The sequence below is a fragment of the Cajanus cajan genome, chromosome 11 (genome assembly GCF_000230855.2).
Source record: "Cajanus cajan strain Asha chromosome 11, NIPB_CcT2T_4, whole genome shotgun sequence".
NCBI lineage: Eukaryota > Viridiplantae > Streptophyta > Magnoliopsida > Fabales > Fabaceae > Cajanus > Cajanus cajan.
The window spans coordinates 6,441,490-6,466,195 of record NC_138527.1 but is presented as its reverse complement, the minus strand read 5'-3'; the positions used below and the strand labels follow the sequence as shown (position 1 = coordinate 6,466,195).

At 37.7% G+C, this 24,706-nt stretch overlaps 2 protein-coding genes across 5 annotated transcripts in view; both read left to right on the top strand.

Moving 5' to 3' along the window:
• LOC109791693 (putative UDP-3-O-acyl-N-acetylglucosamine deacetylase 1, mitochondrial) overlaps positions 1-16,096 on the top strand; it is a 29,258-nt gene extending 13,162 nt beyond the window's left edge. The window contains exons 5-7 of one of the 4 annotated variants that reach the window (XM_083066081.1): positions 10-74; positions 10,440-10,563; positions 15,802-16,096. In XM_083066081.1, the coding sequence (XP_082922207.1) occupies positions 10-74; positions 10,440-10,551 (177 nt within the window). In that variant the 3' untranslated portion in view covers positions 10,552-10,563; positions 15,802-16,096. Of the gene's footprint in view, positions 1-9; positions 75-10,439; positions 10,564-15,408; positions 15,554-15,801 lie in introns of those variants that run through there. The other 3 variants (XM_020351017.3, XM_020351018.3, XM_020351020.3) reach the window with 3 other exon arrangements.
• Positions 82-10,433, top strand: LOC145952972 (uncharacterized). Its single transcript, XM_083066080.1, has 2 exons — positions 82-7,931; positions 8,045-10,433. Exon 1 carries the CDS (start codon positions 5,971-5,973, stop codon positions 7,099-7,101), a length of 1,131 nt encoding a protein of 376 aa, XP_082922206.1. The 5' UTR covers positions 82-5,970; the 3' UTR covers positions 7,102-7,931; positions 8,045-10,433.
• Positions 16,097-24,706: the final 8,610 nt, after the last annotated feature.

Sequence of the window (24,706 nt, the reverse complement as noted above, 5' to 3'; positions counted from 1 at the left end):
TTCTTGCAGGTTGAGCAAATGCGCAATGCTGGACTTATCAAAGGAGGTTCTCTAGAAAATGCCATTGTGTGTAGGTATATACTTTGCTTCAATAATGTATTATAACTGTGATTGATGCTTAGGTATATGATAGCTAGTGAAGAAATTTGATAGCCTATGGTACTAGAACAAAAGAGTTTTGAAAATGACATGTTAGAACTTTCATGCTCGAAATCTTTTACATAAAATAAATCATGAGAAGATAAGGAAATATGGTAACCAATCCTAAGAGATGATGAGGAAATAGGGAAACTAATCTTTAGAGGATAATCTAAGGTATTCTAACACATGATTGGATATTTTCATATATTTTAACAATAAAGATGAGAATGATGCTTTGATGAGTGGTCTTTAAAAAAAAAAGAGATAAAGCCAATAGTTAATGTATTAGAAGTGATGTCTATTGAGGAAAAGATAGTAGAATCACATCCAAGATGATTTGGACATGTCAGAAGAAGGCCAATAGAAGTTGTTGTTTGAAGAGTTGATAAGATGGAGGATAGCCCAATATTTAGAGGTATAGTAACCTAAGCTCTAAGTGAAACCATACAAAATAATAAAAGACCTACAACTAAATGGTCTTTCTAAAGATTTGAATTTTTTTATCAATGTCATTTGATATTCCCTTAGAAAATACATTGTTTTAGCCTTGTTGAAAATCAAAATAAAATATACCATTTATTGTATAGCACTAAATGGGGAAATATGTTACAAACTATACCCTAATCATACATATTAATTGTATTCTTCCAATTTATTTAAACCTCCATTGTGCAGTTAAGAGAACATGAGTTCAATCTTTCATGTCTCTATTTTTCTCTCTTTTAACATTATATCCAGAGTCAATCTTTCACTATCTTAGATGAAGTTTTTTTTTAGGTGCACTACATTCCTTGTCGATACTCGTGTGTCTACACAATTTTTTCAACGTCTTTTTCTATAGTTAACGACTATGACATCCTAGTGACTTTTTCAACACCCAACACCATTGCTAGACTTGCCTACTGTCGATCTACACGATTCTACTGACAATGTCGCGATCAAAGTTTAGATGCACCTTCACACGTGCCAAGTTGTCCAACCAAATAACATTTGTCATTTCGGTTGCCATTCCTTGGGGAACCTAACCCGAGACTCTTGACACGATTTGGACAGTTTTGATATATGGCACTTTTCCCAATTTCCCTTTGTCACCACGGGTATTTTGCTTTCTTATGACCATGTCATCCTCTAATCCAAATCTTCCTAAGCCACAAGTTGCTATTTTTTTGAACTTTCCACTATCAATTGGAAAATGGATGGTTCAAACTACTCTACATGGGCTTTTGACATCTCGCTATGGGTTAGTGGCTAGGGATACAAAGACCACCTTACCATTATTATAAATTCCATGGTAGCTGCTAATTGTGCAAAGTGGTTAAAGATTGATGTGCAATTATGTAGTGTCATCAAGTTTACCTTTCACCCCAACATCACACCCAACATCTCTTTGGTGCTTGCCATGACTTGATGACTCTGATTGCATCACAAAGGTTTGATGTCAATATATCTTGCCAGAGTTCATGTTGCTCTTTGTTGTAAATAGGAGTATCTTAGGAGATTTGATATTATTTTATAATCTCTCCTTATTTCCTTTATTTTTGTTTATTTTCATATTTACCTATTGTAAGGATAAATGTATCTCTATAATAGGGTAAGAGAAGAGTGTAATTAGTAAGAAAACAAAATAGAATCCTCTCTTTCAACTTGGTATCAAAGCTCCCAATCTTGGGAGCTCTGTTTCTATTGCTTTAAAATCAGAGTTGTTGCCACCCTCTCCACCCCAACCACCACTGTTGGAGTCAACAATGAGCCAAAAAGGAATGTCCATCATTGGCGATCTCTACATGTAAGTCTTGTAACTGGAAACCTCCCCACACGCTGTCAATTGCCACTACAACAAGGTTATCAATAAGGTTATACGACAGATGGTAGCAAGGACCTTTAAGTGCCATATTGCCATGGCGGTCTATGGCGGACAAAAATAAAATAAAATAATATATATATATATATATATATATATAATATGATGCCAAAACAGAAAAATAACAAACACATATATTAAAACCAACAATATAACAATCTAAAATTCATGGCATTCATAATCTAGTGATAGTCATCATAAAAAAACATAAATTCCTAACCAATAAAAGGATTAAATAGCCATCAAAACAAAGAAACAATGTTACAAAATAGCAAAGGACAATGACAATTCCTAAAACTATTTTGTTTAATCCTCTTCATCCTCATCAATGTCTGCATAAATAATTTTCACATGATGATGTTGCTCATTTAAAAATCTTTCAGCTTCTTCTCCATCAGAATGTATGAAATTAGCATTTGGCACTAATTCCTCCTCCTCATTGCTAGTGCTAAAATCTTCTGATGCCTCAACTTCTTCAACACTTTTCCCCTTGTTCTTTGAAGCTAATCCTTTGGCTCTTTTAGATGGATTAGTAGATGTTCCTACTTGCCCCTCTCCACTTGCTCCTCTCCTTTTGTGACGCCTAGTGTATTGTCTAGGCTCATGAAGTCTCGAAGCTTGATAAACTTGTCTCCAAGTAAGGTCATCATCTTCTTCATGAACCCTCTCATCTTCACCTTCTTCCCCATCCATCTCTCCAATTAGCCACTCATTGCAATCATCAATCCCATTGAGACTAATGGGATCAATTTCATCCTTAAGGTTATACCTTTGATGGAGTGTTTGATTATACTTGACAAATACCAAGTCATGTAGTCTTTTATGCTCGAGTCTATTCCTTCTCTTAGTAAGAACCTAAAACAATTAAATAAAAACTTACTACTTAAGGAATAATAAGCTAGACATTGATTGTTGACATTAAATAGGAATTAAGAAATTAATTACTTGCTCAAAGACGCTCCAATTACGTTCACAACTCGAAGCACTACATGTCAAGCTAAGGATCCTTATTGCATGTTGTTGCAAATATGGAGTATCTGAACCATACATCTGCCACCATTGAGCTACAAATGTAAACAAAATATGTTTAACACACACACACTTGAGCAAATGACTTAAAGAATAAACGTTTAGAAGTTGCAATGTTTTGTCTCTTACCCGGTGCAACTTCACCCCTCATTGTTATAGCCGTTGTGGACCCAAACATACCACTCACAACTTTATATTGAGCCAACTCCTTATGAACAATCTTCTCCATCTCCAAATCTCCTAGCAATTTATTGATACAATCATATAAACCCCTAATAATCTCACAATTAAATTCCATCTGTGGGTTGGCATAAAAGAACTCTGGGTTCAAAAAGTGACCAACATGTAACAGGCGATGAAGCTGAATATCTCATCTTTTATCAATGATTGCAAACACATCCTTGTATTTGCTTTCATTTTTAAAATATTTCATAATGGTTTCCTTTGCCTTGTCCATTGCCTCATATATGTAGCCCATGGCTGGTTTTTCAAACTATCCACAAGTCTAAGCACTTTTACAAGAGGAGCCGCCATCACTTTCATAATGAAAACTACATTCTTCCAGAAACTAAGCATCAAGACAGTTTTAGTGGCTTCCTTTCCCTTGGCCTCCTTAGCTATCTTGTTTTCATTCCACTCTTCTGACACAAACATCTTTCGAAGATTAGTTTTTTCTTGATGAATCCTCTCCAAGGAAAGATAAGATGTTGCAAATCGAGTGATTGCATGCCTCACTAACTCCCTCCCACCAGTAAAGAACCTCAACATGCTCAAAGTGCTTGAATGACTATAAATGAAGCCAAAAAGAGAGATAGCTTGCTGAATGGTCTTCTTTATATTGGAAAGCTTACTAATGTCCTTTAACATCAAATCTATACAATGTGCAGCACAAGGAGTCCAGTAAATTTTTTTTCTTTTCTCCTCTGGCAACTTACCTGCAAGAACATAATTACTTTCATTGTCCGTTATAACTTGGACAACCTTTTCCTCTCCAATTTCCTCCACAATAGAATCCAGCAACTCAAATATCTTTTCATCGGTCTTTACATAGTCAGATGCATCAACCGACCTTAAGAACGTTGTCCTAGAAGAGGAGCTCACCAAAAAGTTGATTATGCTTATTTGTTTCCTATTAGTCCAAGCATCTGACATTAAAGAACACCTAAAACTTGCCCATTGATCCTTTAGTGGCTTCATTAATTCATTAGTGTACTCCATCTCTTTTTGAAGGAGTGGTACTTTAATGTCATGATAGGAAGGAGCTTTCAAATGCTTCCTAAAATGCCCAATTTCACGAAGCATATCTTTAAAACTTTCCAACTTTATCAAGCTGAAAGATATGCCAGCTTGGTACCAAAAGCGTGCTATATATTGGTACACCCTTTTTGTAGCTTTTTTATCACAAAGCTCTCTTATGCCTGCTTGCACCACCTTGTCTTTCCTATTTTTTGCATCTGTAGACTGAGATTGATTGTAAAGGTCCATAGGTCCCTTCCTAATATCCTTCAATCTAAAATCACCAATTGGAGGTAGTCGAGAATCAGAACCTCCAAATTCCATAAATCCTTCTTCACATTGTGCTATAATCTCTTGCATTGCCTTCTTAAATGTTTCATTTTGCCTCTGCTTCTTACCATCCATAGTTGCCCTTATCTCAACCTTGACAGCTTCAGGAGCCATCAAACAAGTTGTAACATTGCCTGCCTTTCCAATCAAATGTTTCACCCTTGTGATACCTCCTATCATAACCTTCTGGCAATAGTTACAAAGAATCTCATTTGTATCATTCTCTCTCACTGGTGTACAATGCTTTCAAGCAACGTCACTCCTCTTAGAATTAATGGAACTGGAAGATGACATTGTTTGTGGCCGGGAGTTTGATTCTGCCTCCCCTGACAACATTGCACTACAATTTACCTCATTTTCCAATACGTGTAGGACACACGCCCATATCTAGCGAGACCCACTTGTTAGCGAAATCCCAATCCATTCCAAGGGGTGGTGTTGTCTAGATTCTTTATTTTTAATGTAGACCTAAGTTCTTTGTCTCTCTTGTTTATTTATTTTTTAGTTCAGTCATGGGTGGTGAAAATTTCCCTTCCTTTCAATTGAAACGAGATATTACAACATGTAAAGAAGAAATTGATCGTCTAAGAATGATGGTTGAATCTATGAGTAAGCTTTTTGACTCATGTACACTATCCATGAACAATAAGTGTACTTTCAATACTTCTGGCTTCGTTTCCCAAGAAGTTTGGATTCTTGATTCTGGAGCAATAGATCACATGATCCTCTTTCCTTCACTCATTGTATCATATTCCAAAACAAATGCAAAACAATTCATTATGGTTGCTAATGGAGATAATGCGCCCATTATTGGTTGTGGCAGCATTCAACTTGAGTTCTCTATTTTCTTACATAATGTCTTACATGTCTCAAAATCAGTGTTGTTAAATGGTCGTTATGGCGGTGGCGGCCGCAATCCATTATGGTCATTTGGGCTGTGTATGGCGGGGATCCACTATTTTGAGAATGGCGGCCGTTACAGCGGTTTAGGCATGGCGGTCCAAGGCGTGCATGGTGGACATGACGTTGTTTTGGGCCATTTTTTTTTCCAGTTTGGGCGACCCAACACCTTTACTTTGTAAAATAGGGTTGCAAAAACCCTAATGCATGTTGGCCTCTCCTCTGTGCAACACGCGACTGCTCTGACAAAACCCACTGCCACCGTCGCCTTCGACGCCCGACGTGGCTGCCACCGTCACCTACGGTGTGACTTTCATCTCCACCTCCGCATGCACCATTGTCGCGCCACCCTAAGCTCCGCGCGCGCCACTATCACCTTTGGTGTGACTTTCTTCCTCCTGGTTCTTCCTCCGCCCGTGACAGATTCTCCCTTCGCACGCCTCCTCCTTTGAGTTCTGCTACCGCATACGACAATGTCAGGGGAGGCAGAACCAAACTCCCGGCCACAACCAGTGTCATCTTCTAGTTCCATTAGTTCTAAGAGGAGTGAGGTTGCTTGGAAGCATTGTACACCAGTGAGAGAGAATGATACAAATGAGATTCTCTGTAACTATTGCCGGAAGGTTATGACAGGAGGTATCACAAGGGTGAAACATTTGATTGGAAAGGCAGGCAATGTTACAACTTGTTTGATGGCTCCTGAAGCTGTCAAGGTTGAGATAAGGGCAACTATGGATGGTAAGAAGCAGAGGCAAAATGAAACATTTAAGAAGGCAATGCAAGAGATTATAGCACAATGTGAAGAAGGATTTATGGAATTTGGAGGTTCTGATTCTCGACTACCTCCAATTGGTGATTTTAGATTGAAGGATATTAGGAAGGGACCTATGGACCTTTACAATCAATCTCAGTCTACAGCTGCAAAAAATAGGAAAGACAAGGTGGTGCAAGCGGGCATAAGAGAGCTTTGTGATAAAAAAAAAGATACAGAAAGGGTGTACCAATATATAGCATGCTTTTGGTACCAAGCTGGCATATCTTTCAACTTGATAAAGTTGGAAAGTTTTAAAGATATGCTTCGTGAAATTGGGCATTTTGGGAAGCATTTGAAAGCTCCTTCCTATAATGACATTAGAGTACCATTCTTTCAAAAAGAGGTGGAGTACACTAATGAATTAATGAAGCCACTAAAGGATCAATGGGCAAGTTTTAGGTGTTCCTTAATGTCAGATGCTTGGACTAATAGGAAAACAAGAAGCATAATCAACTTTTTGGTGAACTCTTCTTCTGGGACAATGTTCTTAAGGTCAGTTGATGCATCTGACTATGTAAAGACCGATGAAAAGATATTTGAGTTGCTGGATTCTATTGTGGAGGAGATTGGAGAGGAAAAGGTTGTCCAAGTTATAACGGACAACAGAAGTAATTATGTTCTTGCTTGTAGGTTGCTAGAGGAGAAAAGAAATTTTTTTTGTTGGACTCCTTGTGCTGCACATTGTATAGATTTGATGTTAGAGGACATTGGTAAGCTGCCCAATATAAAGAGGACCATTCAGCGAGCTATCTCTCTTGTTGGCTTCATTTATAGCCATTCAAGCACTTAGAGCATGTTGAGGTTCTTTACTAGTGGGAGGGAGTTAGTGAGGCATGCAATCACTCGATTTGCAACATCTTGTCTTTCCTTGGAGAGGATTCATCAAGAAAAAACTAATCTTCGAAAGATGTTTTTGTCAGAAGAGTGGAATGAAAACAAGATCGTAAAGGAGGCCAAGGGAAAGGAAGCCACTAAAATTGTCTTGATGCCTGGTTTCTGGAAGAATGTAGTTTTCATTCTGAAAGTGATGGCTCCTCTTGTAAAAGTGCTTAGACTTGTGGATAGTTTGAAAAACCAGCCATGGGCTACATATATGAGGCAATGGACAAGGCAAAGGAAACCATTATGAAATATTTTAAAAATGAAAGCAAATACAAGGATGTGTTTGCAATCATTGATAAAAGATGGGATATTCAGCTTCATCGCCTGTTACATGCTGTTAGTCACTTTTTGAACCCATAGTTCTTTTATGCCAAACTGCAAATGGAGTTTAATGGTGAGATTATTAGGGGTTTGTATGATTGTATCAATAAATTGCTGGGAGATTTGGAGATGGAGAAGATTGTTCATAAGGAGTTGGCTCAATATAAAGTTGCGAGTGGTATGTTTGGGTCCACAACTGCTATAGCAATGAGGGGTGAAGTTGCACCGGGTAAGAGACAAAACGTTGCTACTTCTGAATTTTTATTCTTTAAGTCATTTGCTCAAGTGTCTTTGTTTAACATATTTTGTTTGCATTTATAGCTCAATGGTGGCGGATGTATGGTTCAGATACTCCATATTTGCAACAACTTGCAATAAGGATCCTTAGCTTTACATGTAGTGCTTCGGGTTGTGAATGTAATTGGAGCGTCTTTGAGCAAATAATTAATTTCTTAATTCCTATTTAAAGTCAACAATCAATGTCTAGCTTATTATTCCTTAAGTAATAAGTTTTTATTTAATTGTTTTAGGTTCTTACTAAGAGAAGGAATAGACTCGAGCATAAAAGACTACATGACTTGGTATTTGTCAAGTATAATCAAACACTCCATCAAAGGTATAACCTTAAGGATGAAATCGATCCCATTAGTCTCAATGGGATTGATAATTGCAATGAGTGGCTAATTGGAGAGATGGATGGGGAAGAAGGTGAAGATGAGAGGGTTCATGAAGAAGATGATGACCTTACTTGAAGACAAGTTTATCAAGCTTTGGGACTTCATGAGCCTAGACAATACACTAGGCGTCACAAAAGGAGAGGAGCAAGTGGAGAGGGGCAAGTAGGAACATCTACTAATCCTTCTAAAAGAGCCAAAGGATTAGCTTCAAAGAACAAGGGGAAAAGGGTTGAAGAAGTTGAGGCATCAGAAGATTCTAGCACAAGCAGTGAGGAGGCAGAATTAGTGCCAAATGCTAATTTCATACATCGTGATGGAGAAGAAGCTGATGGATTTTTAAATGAGCAACATCATCATGTGGAAATTAATTATGCAGACATCGATGAGGATGAAGAGGATTAAACAAAATAGTTTTAGGAATTGTCATTGTGTTTTGCTATTTTGTAACATTGTTTCTTTGTTATGATGACTATTTAATCCTTTTGTTGGTTAGGAATTTATGTTTTTTTTATGATGACTATCAATAGATTATGAATGTCATGAATTTTAGATTGTTATGTTGTTGGTTTTAATATGTGTTTGTTATTTTTCTGTTTTTGCATCATTATATATATATATATATATATATATTATTTTATTTTTAAAAAAAATTTTGTCCGCCATAGATCGCCATGGAAATATGGCACTTAAAGGTCCTTGCCGCCATCCGCCATATAACCTTGCTTGAAATTGGCTAATAGTCTTGTTTTAATACAAAAGCTCACTACATACTTGAATTGTTAAGTAACATTTTTTCATTCTCATTGTTCCTTTTGAGACCTGGCCACGGGGAAAGCAATTTTAATTGCTATTCCCTTCGTTTTTTATTCATAGTTGTTTTATCAGAATTTGTCGTTTTTTTTTCATTGTCATTATACTAAAATCAATGATTTATTAATTTTTTTTCTCATTTTTACCTTTGATAATTAATGTATGTTTACTGAACAATGTGCCTATTTATTTTTAATGTCTACCTATTTTTACTCTAACTACCTATGTAAAGTTAATGTTACATTTAAAAGGGCAATATGTTTCCAACGAAATATTATAAAAAAATAGAGGGTAGAATAGGAAAGTAAGTAATAAATATTTTTGAAAACTAAAATATCAATCATTTTCTTAAGTTCCGTACAAAACCTTAAACGACTATGAATAAAAAACGGAAGGAGTAAAGAACAAGGTGTGTTGTATTTCATAAAGTAAAAAAGGAATGGTGACAAGAACATGGAGTCAACCTCAAGCCACCATGTGAAGACTGAAACTTGGGTCACCTCTCAAATATGGCTTCAACATAAGAGACTTGGACATCTTCCATTTGGTCTTATTAAATCTTTGTTTCTGCATTTGTTTGCAAAAGTTTCTATTGATTCATTTAATTATGATGTTTGTCAGTTGTCTAAACACCATCATTCTTCTTTTCCAATTTGTGGTAATAGGAGTTCTTTCCTTTTTGATTTAATACTCTATGATGTGTGGGGACCCATTGTAGAATCTATTGCTGGTGATAAATGGTTTGTGACTTTTATTGATGATTATACACAAATAACATGGATATATATCATGAAAAGTAAATCCGAGGTTGGTCAACTATTTGTCAATTTCTTCCATCCTGTTAAAAATCAGTTTGGTAAGTCCATAATAAAAATAAGATCTAATAATGGTACTGAATATGTGAATCGTGATTTGTCTGAATTTATTACTGATAATGGTATTGTACATGAAATTATCCATGTTAATACCCCTTAACAAAATGGGGTTGCAGAAAGGAAAAATCATCATCTCCTCGAAGTTGCTAAAGCTTTACTCTTCCAAATGTTTATTCCCAACACTTCTTAGGGAGAAATTGTCTTTACTTCCACCTATCTTATAAACAGGTTACCTACTCGAGTCCTTAATGGTGTAAGCCCTATTGAATTATTAGTGTTTGGTTCTTTCTTCCCCTTTGATGTCAAGTTTATCGTGTCATGTTTTTGGTTGTGTTGCTTTTGTCCTTTCACATTGTCCTCATCAAGGTAAATTAAATTCGAGGGCTATCAAATGTGTCTTTGTTGGTTACTAGTCAAATAAAAAGGTGTACAAATGTTATGATCCACAAAGTCGTAAATTCTTTATTTCCATTGATGTTACCTTCCATGAAAATGAGTCCTTCTTTGTCTGTCCATAGTCCCGAAGATGAGTCTTACTTAGAGTTATTACCTTGTCTCTATAGGATGTCTAAAATGAAGAAGAAAAGGAGGAAGATAAATTCTTTGGCATATATCAAAGGAAGAAAAAACCCACCTTGGTTTCATAGCAAGAGGAATCGTTTGACTCGGAGGTGATTGATCCTGAAGGTAATTTGGAGAAAGTGTTGATGATATTCCTATTGCTTTGAGAAAAAGGAAAAAAATCATGTTAAATATATTATTTCACAATATGTATATATTGACCATTTGTCTTTTCAACATCTAAGTTTCATTATTGCCATTGATTCAATAGATAACCCAACTTCAACCCAGGAGGCTATGAGAGAAGAGCACTGGATTCTAGCCATAAAAGAAAAAATAAAGGCATTGAAAAAGAACTTAACATGGGAGATTGTAGACAAACCCAAAGATAGGAAAGTTGTCAGGTGTAGATGGATATTCACGGTAAATCCCAAAGGTTATGGAATAGTAGGCATATACAAAGTGTTGGAATACAAACAAGTCCTATATCGATAAAATACGATAAGAAATAACAACTTATATAGTACAAACATACTTCAATAATTGAGAGGCCTTTTGGGTGATGACCAAAAGCAAAATCGTGAGGGCTTAGGCCCAAAGCGGACAATATCTCATCATTATGAAGTATGTTTGTGTAATAACCCTATAAAATAACCCTCATAAAATATCTTCTCAAGCAAATACCATATAATAACCCCCATCAGTGGTATCAGAGCCGCAGGTTGGATTCGGTGACAACCAATAACCCCCCTCATAACTCATAACATATAATGTGCTATATAAAGATAGATTCCACTGCATGAAAGGTTAGGTCTCTTGTTTGAGAGGAGGATTGTCGGTATATAAACAAGTCCCACATCGATAAAATAAGATAAAAAATAACAACTTATATAGCACAAACATACTTCAATGATTGAGAGGCCTTTTTGGGTGATGACCAAAAACAAAACCGTGAGGGCTAAGGCCCTAAGCGGACAATATTTCATTATTGTGGAGTATGTTTGTGTAATAACCTTATAAAAAATAACTATCATAAAATATCCGCTCAAGCAAATACCATAACATAACCCATCACAAAGCATGATTGGTAGCAAAGGGGTACACCTAGACTTATGGGATAGATTATGAGGAGAGGTTTGCATTGGTGGCAAAGATGAATACAGTATGAGATGAGATCGATGATTTTTTGTGCAGGATGAAATTGATAAATATTTTAAACATGATGTTTAAAAATCTTTAACTCGTACAAGCCCAACCAAATACATACACACAGTCATACTGCTATAAGTGGTAATATAATTTTTCTAACAATGATAACCTATTTTTCTCCTGAGTCTTATTTCAATAATGATTAATGTACCGGGAGGACCCTATCGGTCACGTGGACCAACACGTGCCGTCCCATCAGACACCCACGTGAAGTGAATTATGCCCAAAAGTCTTGACATTGAACGCACTTTTTGACGAACTCGGCGCAGTCTCCCTTCAGAGTTGGCCAATAATAACCGGCTCGCAAGACTTTAGCCGCCAGGGTTCGCCCCCCCGAGTGAGATCCGCAAATGCCTTCGTGAATTTCCCGCATCACATAATCGGCTTGTAGGTTGTCAATGCACTTGAGCAGTGGGGTGGAGAATCCCCGCCGATAGAGCACTTCGGCTACCATGGAGTACCGAGCCGCTTGAGTTCGTAATTTCTTGGCTTCCATCGGATCGGTTGGTAATTCGTCTCGAACAATAAAGTTTCGAATGGCGGTCATCCAGGTCGGCGCTTCGACTTCGGTTGACATGCACTCGGCCGTCACATTCGGGGAGGGAATCTCTAGGTGAATGGTTGTGCGCAACTGTCCGGGCTTCCGGCTGCTGGCGAGCCGGGCTAACTGATCAGCTCATTCATTGTTGCATCGTGGGACGTGCCACACCTGAACCTCAATGAAATCGTCCCTGTGCTTTTGGAAGAGGTGGTAGTATTGCAACAAGTTGGGATCCTTGACCTGGAAGTTGTCATTGACCTATTCGGTCACAATCTTCGAGTCAGTCCAACATATGACTTTTTTCACACCCATCTCGGTTGCCAACCGCATTCCCGCTAGCAAGGCTTCATACTCCGCTTGATTATTAGAGGCTCGGAAGCCGAAACGCAGAGATTGCTCTACAGTGATGCCCGAGGGACTAGCCAGAATTATACCTGCCCCATTTCCTTGAGCGTTAGAGGACCCATCAACATGCATGGTCCACGACTCGTCTTTGAAACGGCCCGGAGGACTGAGCTCGTTGATGAAGTCGGCTAAATGTTGTGACTTGATGGGGCCTTTCGGCTCAAAAGTTACGTCAAACTCTGAGAGCTCAACTAACCATGCCATCATCCGGCCGACAATCTCAGGTTTCCTCAGGACTTTGGCAATTGGACAATCGGTTCGGACAATTATCTTGTGGCTTTGGAAGTACTGCCTGAGCCGGCGGGCGGTGTAGATGAGCCCTAAGGCTACTTTTTCTATCAACTGGTAGCGTCGTTCGGCATCCTGCAATGTCCGACTGATGAAGTACACCAGCTGTTGTTCGTCTTGTTTTTCCTGAATCAGGACGACACTGATTGATGTACTAGAAACGGATAAATACACAATCATGTCGAGGTCGGCGACTGGTTTGGAAAGGATTGGAGGTGCGCCCAGGCGTTCCTTGAACTGTTAGAACGATGCCTCACACTCCGGGGTCCATTTGAACCGTTCAGCTTTCTTCAGTAAAAGAAGGATAGGTCTAGCTATCTCGGCCAGGCAAGGAAGGAACCGAGAGAGGGAGGTGAGTCGGCCTGCTAACTTTTGAACCTCCTTCAGAGTACTTGGACTTTTCATGTCTAGGATGGCCTGACACTTGTCGGGATTTGCCTTAATGCCTCGGCTGGATAGCATGAATCCTAAAAATTTACTGCCCGAGACTCCGAACACACACTTCTCGGGGTTGAGTCTCATTTGGTGGTGCCGAAACGCCTGAAACACCTCGATCAAATCTTGTGCATGTGCCGACACTGTACTTGACTTCACCACCATGTCATCAACGTACACCTCCATGCTTCGGCCAATTTGATCATGAAAAATTTTATTCATTAATTGCTGATATGTGGCTCCGGCGTTTTTTAAGCCGAATGACATTACTCGGTAGCAGTAGTTTGCCGTTTCAGTAATGAACGCTGTCTTCTCTTCGTCTTGAGGGTGCATACGGATCTGATTATATCCTGAGTATGCATCAAGGAAGGATAAAAATCTGTGGTCGGATGCCCCATCAACAAGTCGGTCAATGTTGGGCAAGGGATATGCGTCCTTAGGGCATGCCTTGTTCAAGTTGGTGTAGTCGGTGCACATGCGCCACTTCCCGTTCGGTTTCTTGACCATGACTACATTGGCCAACCATGTTGTATAATGTACTTCTCGGATGAACCGAGCATCTAATAGCTTTCCCACCTCAGCTTCGATCGCCGCCTTCCTTTCCTCTCCGGCCTTCCGGCGCCGTTGAGCGATCGGCCTTGTCTGCTTGCTCACTGATAGCTTGTGGCAAAGAAAGTTGGGGTCAATGCCGGGCATATCAGACGGGTACCAGGAAAATAAGTCACTGTTTTCAAGGACCACTTGCTTAAGGGCCAGGCGCTCTTGTTCGGATAAATTGGTCCCGAGGTAGGTGACTTGAGCTCCGGACACCCCCACCTGGATGGGTTGCTTGTCTTCAATAGGCTTGACCCTCTCATCTTGATCAATCCGGGGGTCGAGGTCTAAGGCCGACTGCTGTGATACCGAATGTACCCCTGCTGGTTTTGTTGCTTCGGGCTTCATTTCCGGTAATCGCAAACTAGTAAAGTAGCACTCTCGCGCGGTTTTTTGATTAGCGTGAACCGTGATTACCCGTCCTGAGTCGGCTGGGAACTTCATAGCCAGGTGCGGAGTGGAGACGATTGCACCGAGCCGATTTAAGGACGGTCGACCGAGCAAAATGTTATAGGACGTGTTGGCATGAACCACCACATATTTGACCGAAACGTCTCTGTATTCGGTTCCTTCAAACCCAAACCGGGTTGACAACTTGATATAACCCTTTGTTTTGACTCTTTCCCCTGAAAATCCTACCAAAGGTTCATCGTAGGGAATCAATTCGGCTTCTGGGATACCCAATTGTTTGAACGTGTTCCAATAAAGGATATCGGCGGAGCTCCCCTGATCTACCAATGTCTTGCGCACAATGGAATTGTGAATTTCAACGCTAATTACCATAGGATCATCCTGGTATGGGTCGATACCTTTGAAGTCGGCCTCGGTGAAAGTTATGGTGGGTAGGCGGTGACGAACAGTTTCGACGGCATGCACATGTCGAACGGCCCGTAAGTGTCTACGCTGGGCCAACGAAGACGAACCGCCGCCAGCGAAGCCGCCGGCAATGGTGTTGATGACCCGGCGAGGCTGCGTTGAAGGCTCTTCTCGCCTTTCTCTAGACCGACTGCGTTCTCGATACGAACGACTTTCTATTCTTTGTTCAGCCCGATCGTCCCGTCGCGACCGGTGGGTGTTTCGGGATGAGTTCGAGCGATCGACGAAACCTTGCAAATGTCCTTGTTTGATCAGATCTTCAATCTTATCCTTCAAGGCCGCACATTCTTCTGTTGAATGCCCTCGATTGCGGTGATACCTGCAAGACTTCGTTGTATCGACCCTAGGAGGGGTCGAAGCTCGTTTCGGGACGGCCAGGACCTCCGAGGTCAACGCTTGCTCTAGCACTGTATCATTACTTTAAGATGAAATTAATCTCATTGTATCTGTAGATTAGGCTGGAGTACGCATGAAACATCGATTAATATGCTGTCCAGGCAAAATTATGTGAAGTACAAAGGTGAAAACTGTGTAGATAAATACACGAGGAAGTTATGCACTGATGATGCACATGTTGCCAATTGTGCTTCTACGATATTCATTAGTACTTTATTTTTCCGCAGTGCCAGTAAAGGTTGGTTGAATCCACCTTTGCATTTCAGTGATGAACCATGTCGCCACAAGATCTTAGACCTTATTGGTGATCTCTCGCTGTTTGCTCAGTTTGGGAATCAAGGACTCCCAGTGGCACATATCGTAGCATACAAGGCAAGTACCTTTGATTCTGTTCTTCCCTATATTAAACATTCTCATTTGTCAATTTGATTTTCATTGTGACACAATTGCTGATGTTGTATTTTGTGCGACCTTTTGACATAATTGTAAGTGGCTTTTCGTTGAACATGAAGCAAAACATGCTATGCATGTTCTACAATCCTATTTCCATATTTGAATTATGCTCGAGATCTGCGATGATGAGCATGATTTATAATACGACAGATGTGTGCATGATGCAGGGTGGCCATGCATTGCATGCTGATTTGGCGCGCCGGCTGATGGGAATGATTTGAAAAGCTAACATGTTGCCACTGATTGATAAAATGCTTTTGGAGTTGTGGGTGACTTCGTTGAAGACTTGAAGTAGTTGGTGCAACCAAGGTAGACAAAGAAATGCCGAAATGCGTAAATGTTTTGTATCATTATTCTGTCTCATTATTTCTGTCGTCAACTTTGTAATGAAACCATCCAAGCAAACAACTTTGTATGAGAAAGCCATTCAATTTCCAATCATTTCAAAATTTACACGGGAAACCGAATATAGCCATAATCATGCTCAAAGATGCTTCGATACCATTAGATATAATTATGATTTAATTCAATTATTTCACTGATAATAGGGATTATAATTCAAATGTCTTTAACGCTAATCTATGGCTTTATAAAAATATAATTGGATCAATAAATGCAGTGTTGATGAATCCATCCACGCGTTTAGAGAAAAGGCCGCGAATAACCAGTCGCATGATAAAGCATTGTGCATGAATAAATTCTGTTTTATTATTTTTATCTTGATGGGGGGAGACGGTGGATAGAATGCTACAATATTTGTCCTCGTACTTGTATTTAAAAAAGAAATGCCTCTTTAAAAAACTGAATAAGGTTATTAGGGGGTATTTATAAAAAAAATTGAGTAAGATTATTACTTTATCAGCAATATTCTTTTTTTGCGTGAGTGGAATTACAATATTAGAGCAGATTTAAAGGTGTTTAGGATTTAAGATTTAGGACTTAATTAAAATTAGTTAAATATGGTGGATCAATTTGATTCATCATAGGTTTGAATAAGATTGGGTTAGGAAAAAAAATTATTCAATCTTAATTAAATTTTAACTCGACAAACTTAACTTATAAGTCAAAAGGATTTAAATTTAAGTAAGTCAGATTGATTCGTTTAATCTTCTAATAAAAAACATGATAACCAATATATATATATATAGGGACAAATGTACATTGAGGATAGTGGAGGCACAATAGTGGAGGTACTTGCACCCACTATCATTTTACACACATTTTTTTATATAAAAAATAATATATTTTAAAAATAAAATTTATATTCTAATAACGAATTAATTTTTTTAAAAAGTTTTAATTATATATATATATATATATATTAATACTCACATATATAATGTAATATATTAAAAAAATTAATGATAGAATAAAATTTGCGTATGCATGTTTACCTTTTGTGCTTTCTATTTATTGTATACATTGATTAAAAAAATCAAAATAGCAAAGATTGTATGATTGTATATGTTGATTACAAAATAGAAAAAATTGGATGATTTATGTTTTATTTAAAATTTTTATTATAAAATATGTTCTAAAATAAATTATCATCTAAAAAATTATATTAGATATTAAAAACATGTTTATATCATAAATAAATTAAACTTGATTTTTATACAATTTAACATTTATTTTTTTTATATTTTTATTAGTGTTAAATTATTACAAATAGGTTTTTAGGATAGTAGTTCTAACCAAATATTTTTAAAAAAAATGTCTATGACAGATAAATAAGTCATATTTAGGACATATATATTTTTTTAAAAAAAAGTTAGATTCAAACCTATTAAATTATAATATAACCTAGTTTGACCTAATTTATTTTCATCCTTAATCATAATCGTAGATATAAAAAATTTTAAAAAATAATTATGATATATATTTATATATTTAAAATTTATATGTAAAATTTTTAATATTACAAATATATGAATAAGTATTGCCCTCACTATCTAAATTTTATGGATCAGTCATTGTATATATATATGTGTGCGTGTTTTATGTAATTTTTATTTGAAATTTTGATTAATATTTTCTTATGTATTTGCATTTGAATCAACGATATACTTGATTTTTCAATATAAAAAATTATTACTCTTTATTTTATTTATTAAAAATAAAAACATGTAATTATTTTTATTTCTATTTTTTTATTTTAAAAAGAATTGGTGAGTTAGCCCACTTAACTCCACCAATCTGTGGTGGGTTTAGTTGGATTGGAATTTTTCTGGCTCATCAGAAAGTGAGCCAAATTAGAATCTTTTGTTTAATGTACCAACCCGTAGTGAGTCAACCCATGTGAATTAGATTCACTTTGACACCTCTTAGATACTATGATATTCATTCACATATGTGTATTTAAAAAAGTAATGTCACTTTAAAAATTTGAGTAAGATTATTAAGATATATGTAAATAATATTATTTATTTATTTTGCGCGAGGGAAACTAGTTTTAAACTTTTACATTATCTTGACTATTAAAAACATAAAAAGTTACATAATAATATTAGAGCACTTTCAACTAAGGTTGTTTAAGATGTATCTTAAAGATAAGGAATGATGCTTCCAACAATTTGCCATTAGAGTGATTTGACGTGGCAAGGAAAGTTGGAAATTTTATATTTGTTGCTTCAAGAAGGAATGATGCTTGGAGCTCTAAAATGCCAAATGGAAAGTTCTCCATGGTTCATCCTCTAAGCTGGAAGCTTCAACAACACACCTCAGGTAGCCACGCCTTAGACAGCCACGTCTCAAATAGCCTTTGAACTGTGCAAAGGGGTGCGGTTCAGGACAAAGCAGTGCGACGTCCCTGTGGTCGGTGGTGGTGACGAACCCCATCGCAAGCGTTGACCAGCGCCACAGTTGCACGGAGACCTTGGAGAAAGCCTTGGTCATGATGTGTGGATGAGCTTCTCTAGAAAAAGCTAATGAATTGCCACACCAATAAAATTGAAAAAGGATGTTGACATTGCATACAAGTTGAATTGTTTATAATAAAATAATAATATAAGGCAAATCTACCTTTATATCACAAATTCTGGAAAGGAAGAAAAATGGAAAGTAAATGCTGGAATAAAAAATGGAAAAAGGTGCGGTAATAAAAAAAAAAGGGGAAAGTGAACGTTGGAAAAAATTGAACATTTGGGATGAAAGCTAGCATGAAAGGGGAAGGGGAATCCAAACGTTGGAAAAAAATTTGAATATTGGAAAGTGAACTTTGTGTTAAAAAGTGAACGTTGGGTGGCCTATAAATTGATGCACTATTCACATAATACTATGCATTATTCCCTTTTCTCTTTTTCATCTCTAATTTTTCTGTGTTCTGTTCAAGGCAAAAATTTTACATGGACCCCAACCAATCAGTGAAAATTCTCAAAATCCTCATTTTTTTATATACCCTCCCCCACCATACTCTACCAATGACAATTCTTTGAATTCCCACTTTTTTATGTATCCACCATCACCACCAACCAATCCCAATATGTTTTATAGGCCTTCAAAAAGTGTAGTGTGAGTTGTCAAAAAGTGTAGTATGAGTTGTCAAAAAGTGGAGGTGCTTATAAGCAATTCTCATGGGAGCAAAAATTGTAAAAATGTAGAATGAATTGCTTGTAGACACCCAACTTCGTCCGGACCAACTAAAGCAATGAAATGGACGTCTATCATCAAAGAAATGGAGCTCCCAAGCATGGAAATAACAGGACATGACATTAGAAGGCCTAAAAGCCCAAACAAGATGGTTTTAGTAGCCAGGAACGGCCTGTTGCAAAACCGGAACAGGTTGTTGCAAAACTGGAACGAGCTGTTCCAAGTTCCTAAAAGGGCCTAAAATCCTAGTTTGGAACGGGCCGTTCCAAACTCCTAAAAAAGGGCTAAAACCTTAATTGAAACGGGTCGTTCCCGTTATTGGAATGGGTCGTTCCTAAACTGGAACAGGTCGTTCCTAAACTGGAACGGGCCGTTCCAAGTTATTAAAATGCCCTAAAAACCCTTGTTTGGAACGACCGTTCTAGCCTAGTCAATCATGTGTTAATCTCATCTTTGGAATGGGTCGTTCTAGTTTCAAAACAGGTCGTTCCATTTACAAAATTAACACAGAATAGTCAAATCCAGAACGACCCGTTCCGATTTTGGAACGGGCCGTTCTGGCAACTGTTTGATGCCTATAAATAGACGACTCGGGCACAGTTCTCAAGGTCCAAGACTCCTTAGAGTTCGAAATTCCTCTCTCTCCCTCCTATTGTATTTCTTGAAATTTGTGAGACATTTGTGTAGTGTGAAAGGTTGCCACAAAGTACCTTGAATTTCCATATTGGAAGATCTAACAAAGCTTGCTACGAGGTATTTCAATCAATCTTCTTCTGTCTCTTTTATTTCTTATGTTTGATAAGTATTGTTATAATAAAAGCAATCATGTAGATATTTTAGAGTCAATTATTTAATTTAAATTTCAAGCATGTAAATAGTCACCAATAAAAGGGGATTTAATATTTATATTATTATTGTTTATAATGTTAACTTCGTCATAAGGTACCCATTAAGGGCGTTGTATGGGTGCTTAATACCTTTCCTACATGTAACCGACCCCCGAACCCAATTCTGGTTATCAAGGTCATTATTGGACTTAAAAAAACCTTTTCTTTTTCTAATGTTTTGAGTAAAACATTGGTGACGACTCCTAAGAACCTATTTTCAAAACCATTGATTAAGGATTAGTCTGGTGTCCGGACATTCTTTAATTGATGACTTTCAAAAGGATGTCTAAACCATAGGTCGCGAGATTGAAAATTTTCGGGTTCTGACAATTGGCGACTCTGCTGGGAACGTTTTAAGAGGGTCAGGCCCAAATAAATGATGAAGTTAATAAAATAAGAATAATAATTTAGATATTTTTCCCCTTTACTATGTTTGTTTTATTTGTTTGGCTTTAATATTTGTTTTCCTATTTAAATTCTGCACCTGTTTGAATAATTGGATAAAAATTGTACTCAAATCTTTGCACACAACAGTTCTCCCTACACCTGGGGGCATGAGGGTATTAAACATAGGGAGTGATTGACGTACGACCGGCGCAAGTTTGGCCTTGGAGCCTGCGAGCCTTGTTGAAAATCACACTCAAGGTGATAACTGGTTACTCTAGCCCGAAATACTGTGTCAGACCTTAGAGTTTGCCAGGTGACGGTGACAGAGATACTGGGTCCCTTTAATGGGGGCACCTTGGGGACCTTAAGACCAGTTAGATTAGAATCGTCATATACAACGCACTTTTCTTGACAGGGATCACAGACCAAAGATTTTGAACATGATCGTTCGTGGGTGTACATTGATTGAGCATGTGTATGTGCATTTGTTTGTATTATTTTGTTCTAATAAGATGCATTAGAATTTTTAAAAATAAGCAAACAGATAATAAAGAAATAAAAAATAATAAATAAAAATTTTATACTCTTTTGTACATTCTTAGGTCATCATTCCATTAACATCATATAGGTAGTTTCCTTTTTAAAAAAAAAAGAATGAATAAAAGAAATCTCATCTCTATGCATCATTACCCTTTAGATAATAGAAACATGATATAGATTAGGCAAAAAAAATGACATGCATTCTAGATTAGCTCATTAATTTCTTTCATTTTATTTTATTAGCTAAGGAGGATTAGGTTGCAGTACATATAGAAAGTTAAGAAAAGTGAATACTCTAATATACGCAGTATCTGCACTCTAAAAAAAAGAAGCCCAAATCAATAAAAAAAAATTACTATGGTTGGGCCCTTGCTTTGATATGTTTGTTAAAGTAAGTCTTCTTAGAATCTAATATAGATTCTCGTTTAATACTGTCAAAATCTATTTGAGCATTCACAGATAAACAAATCAATGAGACTGATATTTATTATTCTCAACTTTCTCTACATTTTGCATTACATTCATTTAGAACATATCCCTCCTAGTAAAAGAATAAATGAGAATGAAAAGGAAAATTAACCTATGTGCGTTAGTCGTAATGGAAAGTAAGTCATGCATAAAGAGTTTAGGTAAAGAACTCCACAATCATTGAGACGCCAACTCTTGCCTCAAGAGGATAAAGTCGTGTCGTGCAACCGTGAAATCCAAGCGGAATAGGAGAAACGACTAGGAATGGATGGATCCACACTTCTAGCGAGTTGCAAGCTAATGAAGAGAACCTGAGGAGGGCGAATCCCTCAAACACTAAGACAAAGTGAATAGAGCTTTCTCGAAAGGATCATGTCAACGAGAGAGAAGCATTGCTTGTTAAAAAGATGCTAGAATGAAAACCCGCAAAGGGCGTTCTAGGCAAAAAATAAAAATAAAAAACAAAAAATAATGTTTGTTCAAACTGAAAATTGAGAGACAACTTGAATGTTCCTCTTGAGAAGTAGACTCCTAGAAAGCTCAATCATTGCTTCTACCCATTCCTACTTCTTAGGAAAGTCTCAAGATATGGGTTGACAACACCTTCATGAGAGAAGAAACCAAAGGACCTCCCTCTACGCGAGATCTTTTGAAATGCCACATCCAAGCAAGTGTAGGACTAGCCCACAGTCAGACAACCTAGGCCTCTCTAAGGGGCAACCTCCCTCTACTTCTCTGTGTATGAATCACGAACTCGGGGCATGCCCGGGCCCTCGAGCTACATTAAATGAGCACGTTTAAATTGAAAATTATATTTTAATGCCATACACTTTTCTACATCATTTCTCTTCTCCCTTTTATCTACTGTAAGCCTCGTCAATAAACTTTAAATGAACAAGTACATTTGAAATAAGGACGGCATTAGAAACAATAGCTTAATACGCAATAAAAAAACACATAAAGATCAATCACATTTGGCATGACTTGTGGATAAAAGTCCAAATGAAATCAGTGCAAGGGGTATCCCCCTTTAATGAAGGAATGAAAGATGATCACAAATGCTGCAAAGAAAAAAGCCTGACAAGAAATCCACTAAGAGGACAACACAAAAATTAGGGCAAGGTCCGCTAGGAGACCCACAAATAAAAAGGGTAGCCTAGGCAAAAGTGAGGATCAAAAAAGACAAGGTCCGCTAGGAGACCCACAAACAAAAAGGGTAGCCTAGGCAAAAGTTAGGACAAAGCAGAATCCTGAGCTAAAAAACCGAAAGGCGACTCGGGAAGATCATTTAATCAAATATGCAATCCCAAGTTATCGCTTAACTTTGAAGGAAATAATAAGCTAACGTGGAAAATGATTTCCTCACTTTGAATGTGCTTGTTCATCAACCTAAACCATTAGCTTACCTCGGTTAGCCATTCTTCTATAAACCATTTTTGAAAAAAAAGTCCTTTCTAACAAAACTTTTACAAAAAAATATATGTATATATCACCTTCCTCTCTTTCCTCTTGACCTGTATGGCATTAAGACAAATTTGAGTGATACACGGAATATGCACAGTGAATACTCACAAGGAAAAGATGAAGGTGTCCTAGAACAAAGTCTAGGTACACCTGATCTAAGGGCTAACATATCATATCCGGTACAAGCGAAAGGGCCGAACTACACAAACCTTAGGTTCAAGAAGCAACACTGAATTCGACAAGGCTAAAGGCTAACAATCTATGTCATTGATCAATGCGCATAGATTAATTTCTTGAAAGTAGAATAAATTTGCATTTTAAGCATTAGCATAGAAGCATCATTGCATAACATGCATATGGCACAAGTGTGCACAAAAGGGGATAAGTGCACTTAAAAAAAATCCAATCCATTCCTGCTTTGTATTTTCTTTTGCATTCTTGCATTCTTTGTGTGTGTCTATCCATCACTTGTTGGAGGAACCAAAAGGTCGAAGCACTCGTAAAAAAGATCAACAGCTAGACAGTGCCTTAAGAGCCAAGATCATGTCAAAGAGCCTAGCCCCAACAAGGACATTCCATACAAGTGGCTTCATATAGCCACCAAGAAAAGAAAGACACATCAACAGCAAGACGGGATAGAACCGGACGATGAAGAATAATCAAGCCTATAAGCATGAAAAGGCCATCACGCCTTACTTCTTCACCAAATGAAGGATAAACCAAGAGATTGCTAAGACCAGGGATGATTTCCTCACCAAAGCCAAGAGTGGCTTCCAAAATAATACTCATTAATAAAGATTCAGCGAATAACATCATGGGAATAGATCCCTTCACCAATGATGACAATAAAGAGCAAAAGCAACAACATGAGAAAAAGGCGAGTTTCATAAATGTTGAAAAAGCCGAAGCATTTAGAAAAATAACAGAAAAAGGAAAACTTCAAATACGAAAAATCCGAAGCTAGACAAAGAAATGAAATTAAAAAAAAAAAAAACCTACCACAAGAAGGCGCTTGAAGAGGCATCACAATACTCACGTGGTAGGGGCAACACTGGAATCCCTATCAGCCATCCACTTCTCTGCCCACCAACACAGGGGCACATCAAACATCTCCTGCCCATCCACCTAGGGGCAGTCTCTCATCCCACAACGCCAATGAGAAGACATCAAGTACAAGATTGAAGAGGGTTACTTGACCTTAGAGTGAAAGGGTTGCTAGATCCCCAAAACTAGTACAAAGAGGGTTACCTGACCTTCGAGTGAAAGGGTTGCTAGATCCCCAAAGGGTTGCTAGATCCCCAAAACTAGTACAAAGAGGGTTACCCGACCTTAGAGTAAAAGGGTTGCTAGATCCCTAAAACTAGTACAAGATTGAAGAGGGTTACTTGACCTTAGAGTGAAAGGGTTGCTAGATCCCCAAAACTAGTATAAAAAGGGTTACCTGACCTTATAGTAAAAGGGTTGCTAGATCCCCAAAACTAGTACAAGATTGAAGACGGTTACCTGACCTTAGAGTGAAAGGGTTGCTAGATAGCCAAAACTAGTATAAAGAGGGTTACCTGACCTTAGAGTGAAAGGGTTGCTAGATCTCCAAAACTAGTACAAAGAGGGTTACCTGACCTTAGAGTAAAAGGGTTGCTAGATCCCCAAAACTAGTACAAGTTTAAAGAGGGTTACCTGACCTTAGCAGTGGGCCAGCTGAAGCCTTAAAATATCAGTCCAGCCTAGAGAGGCTGAG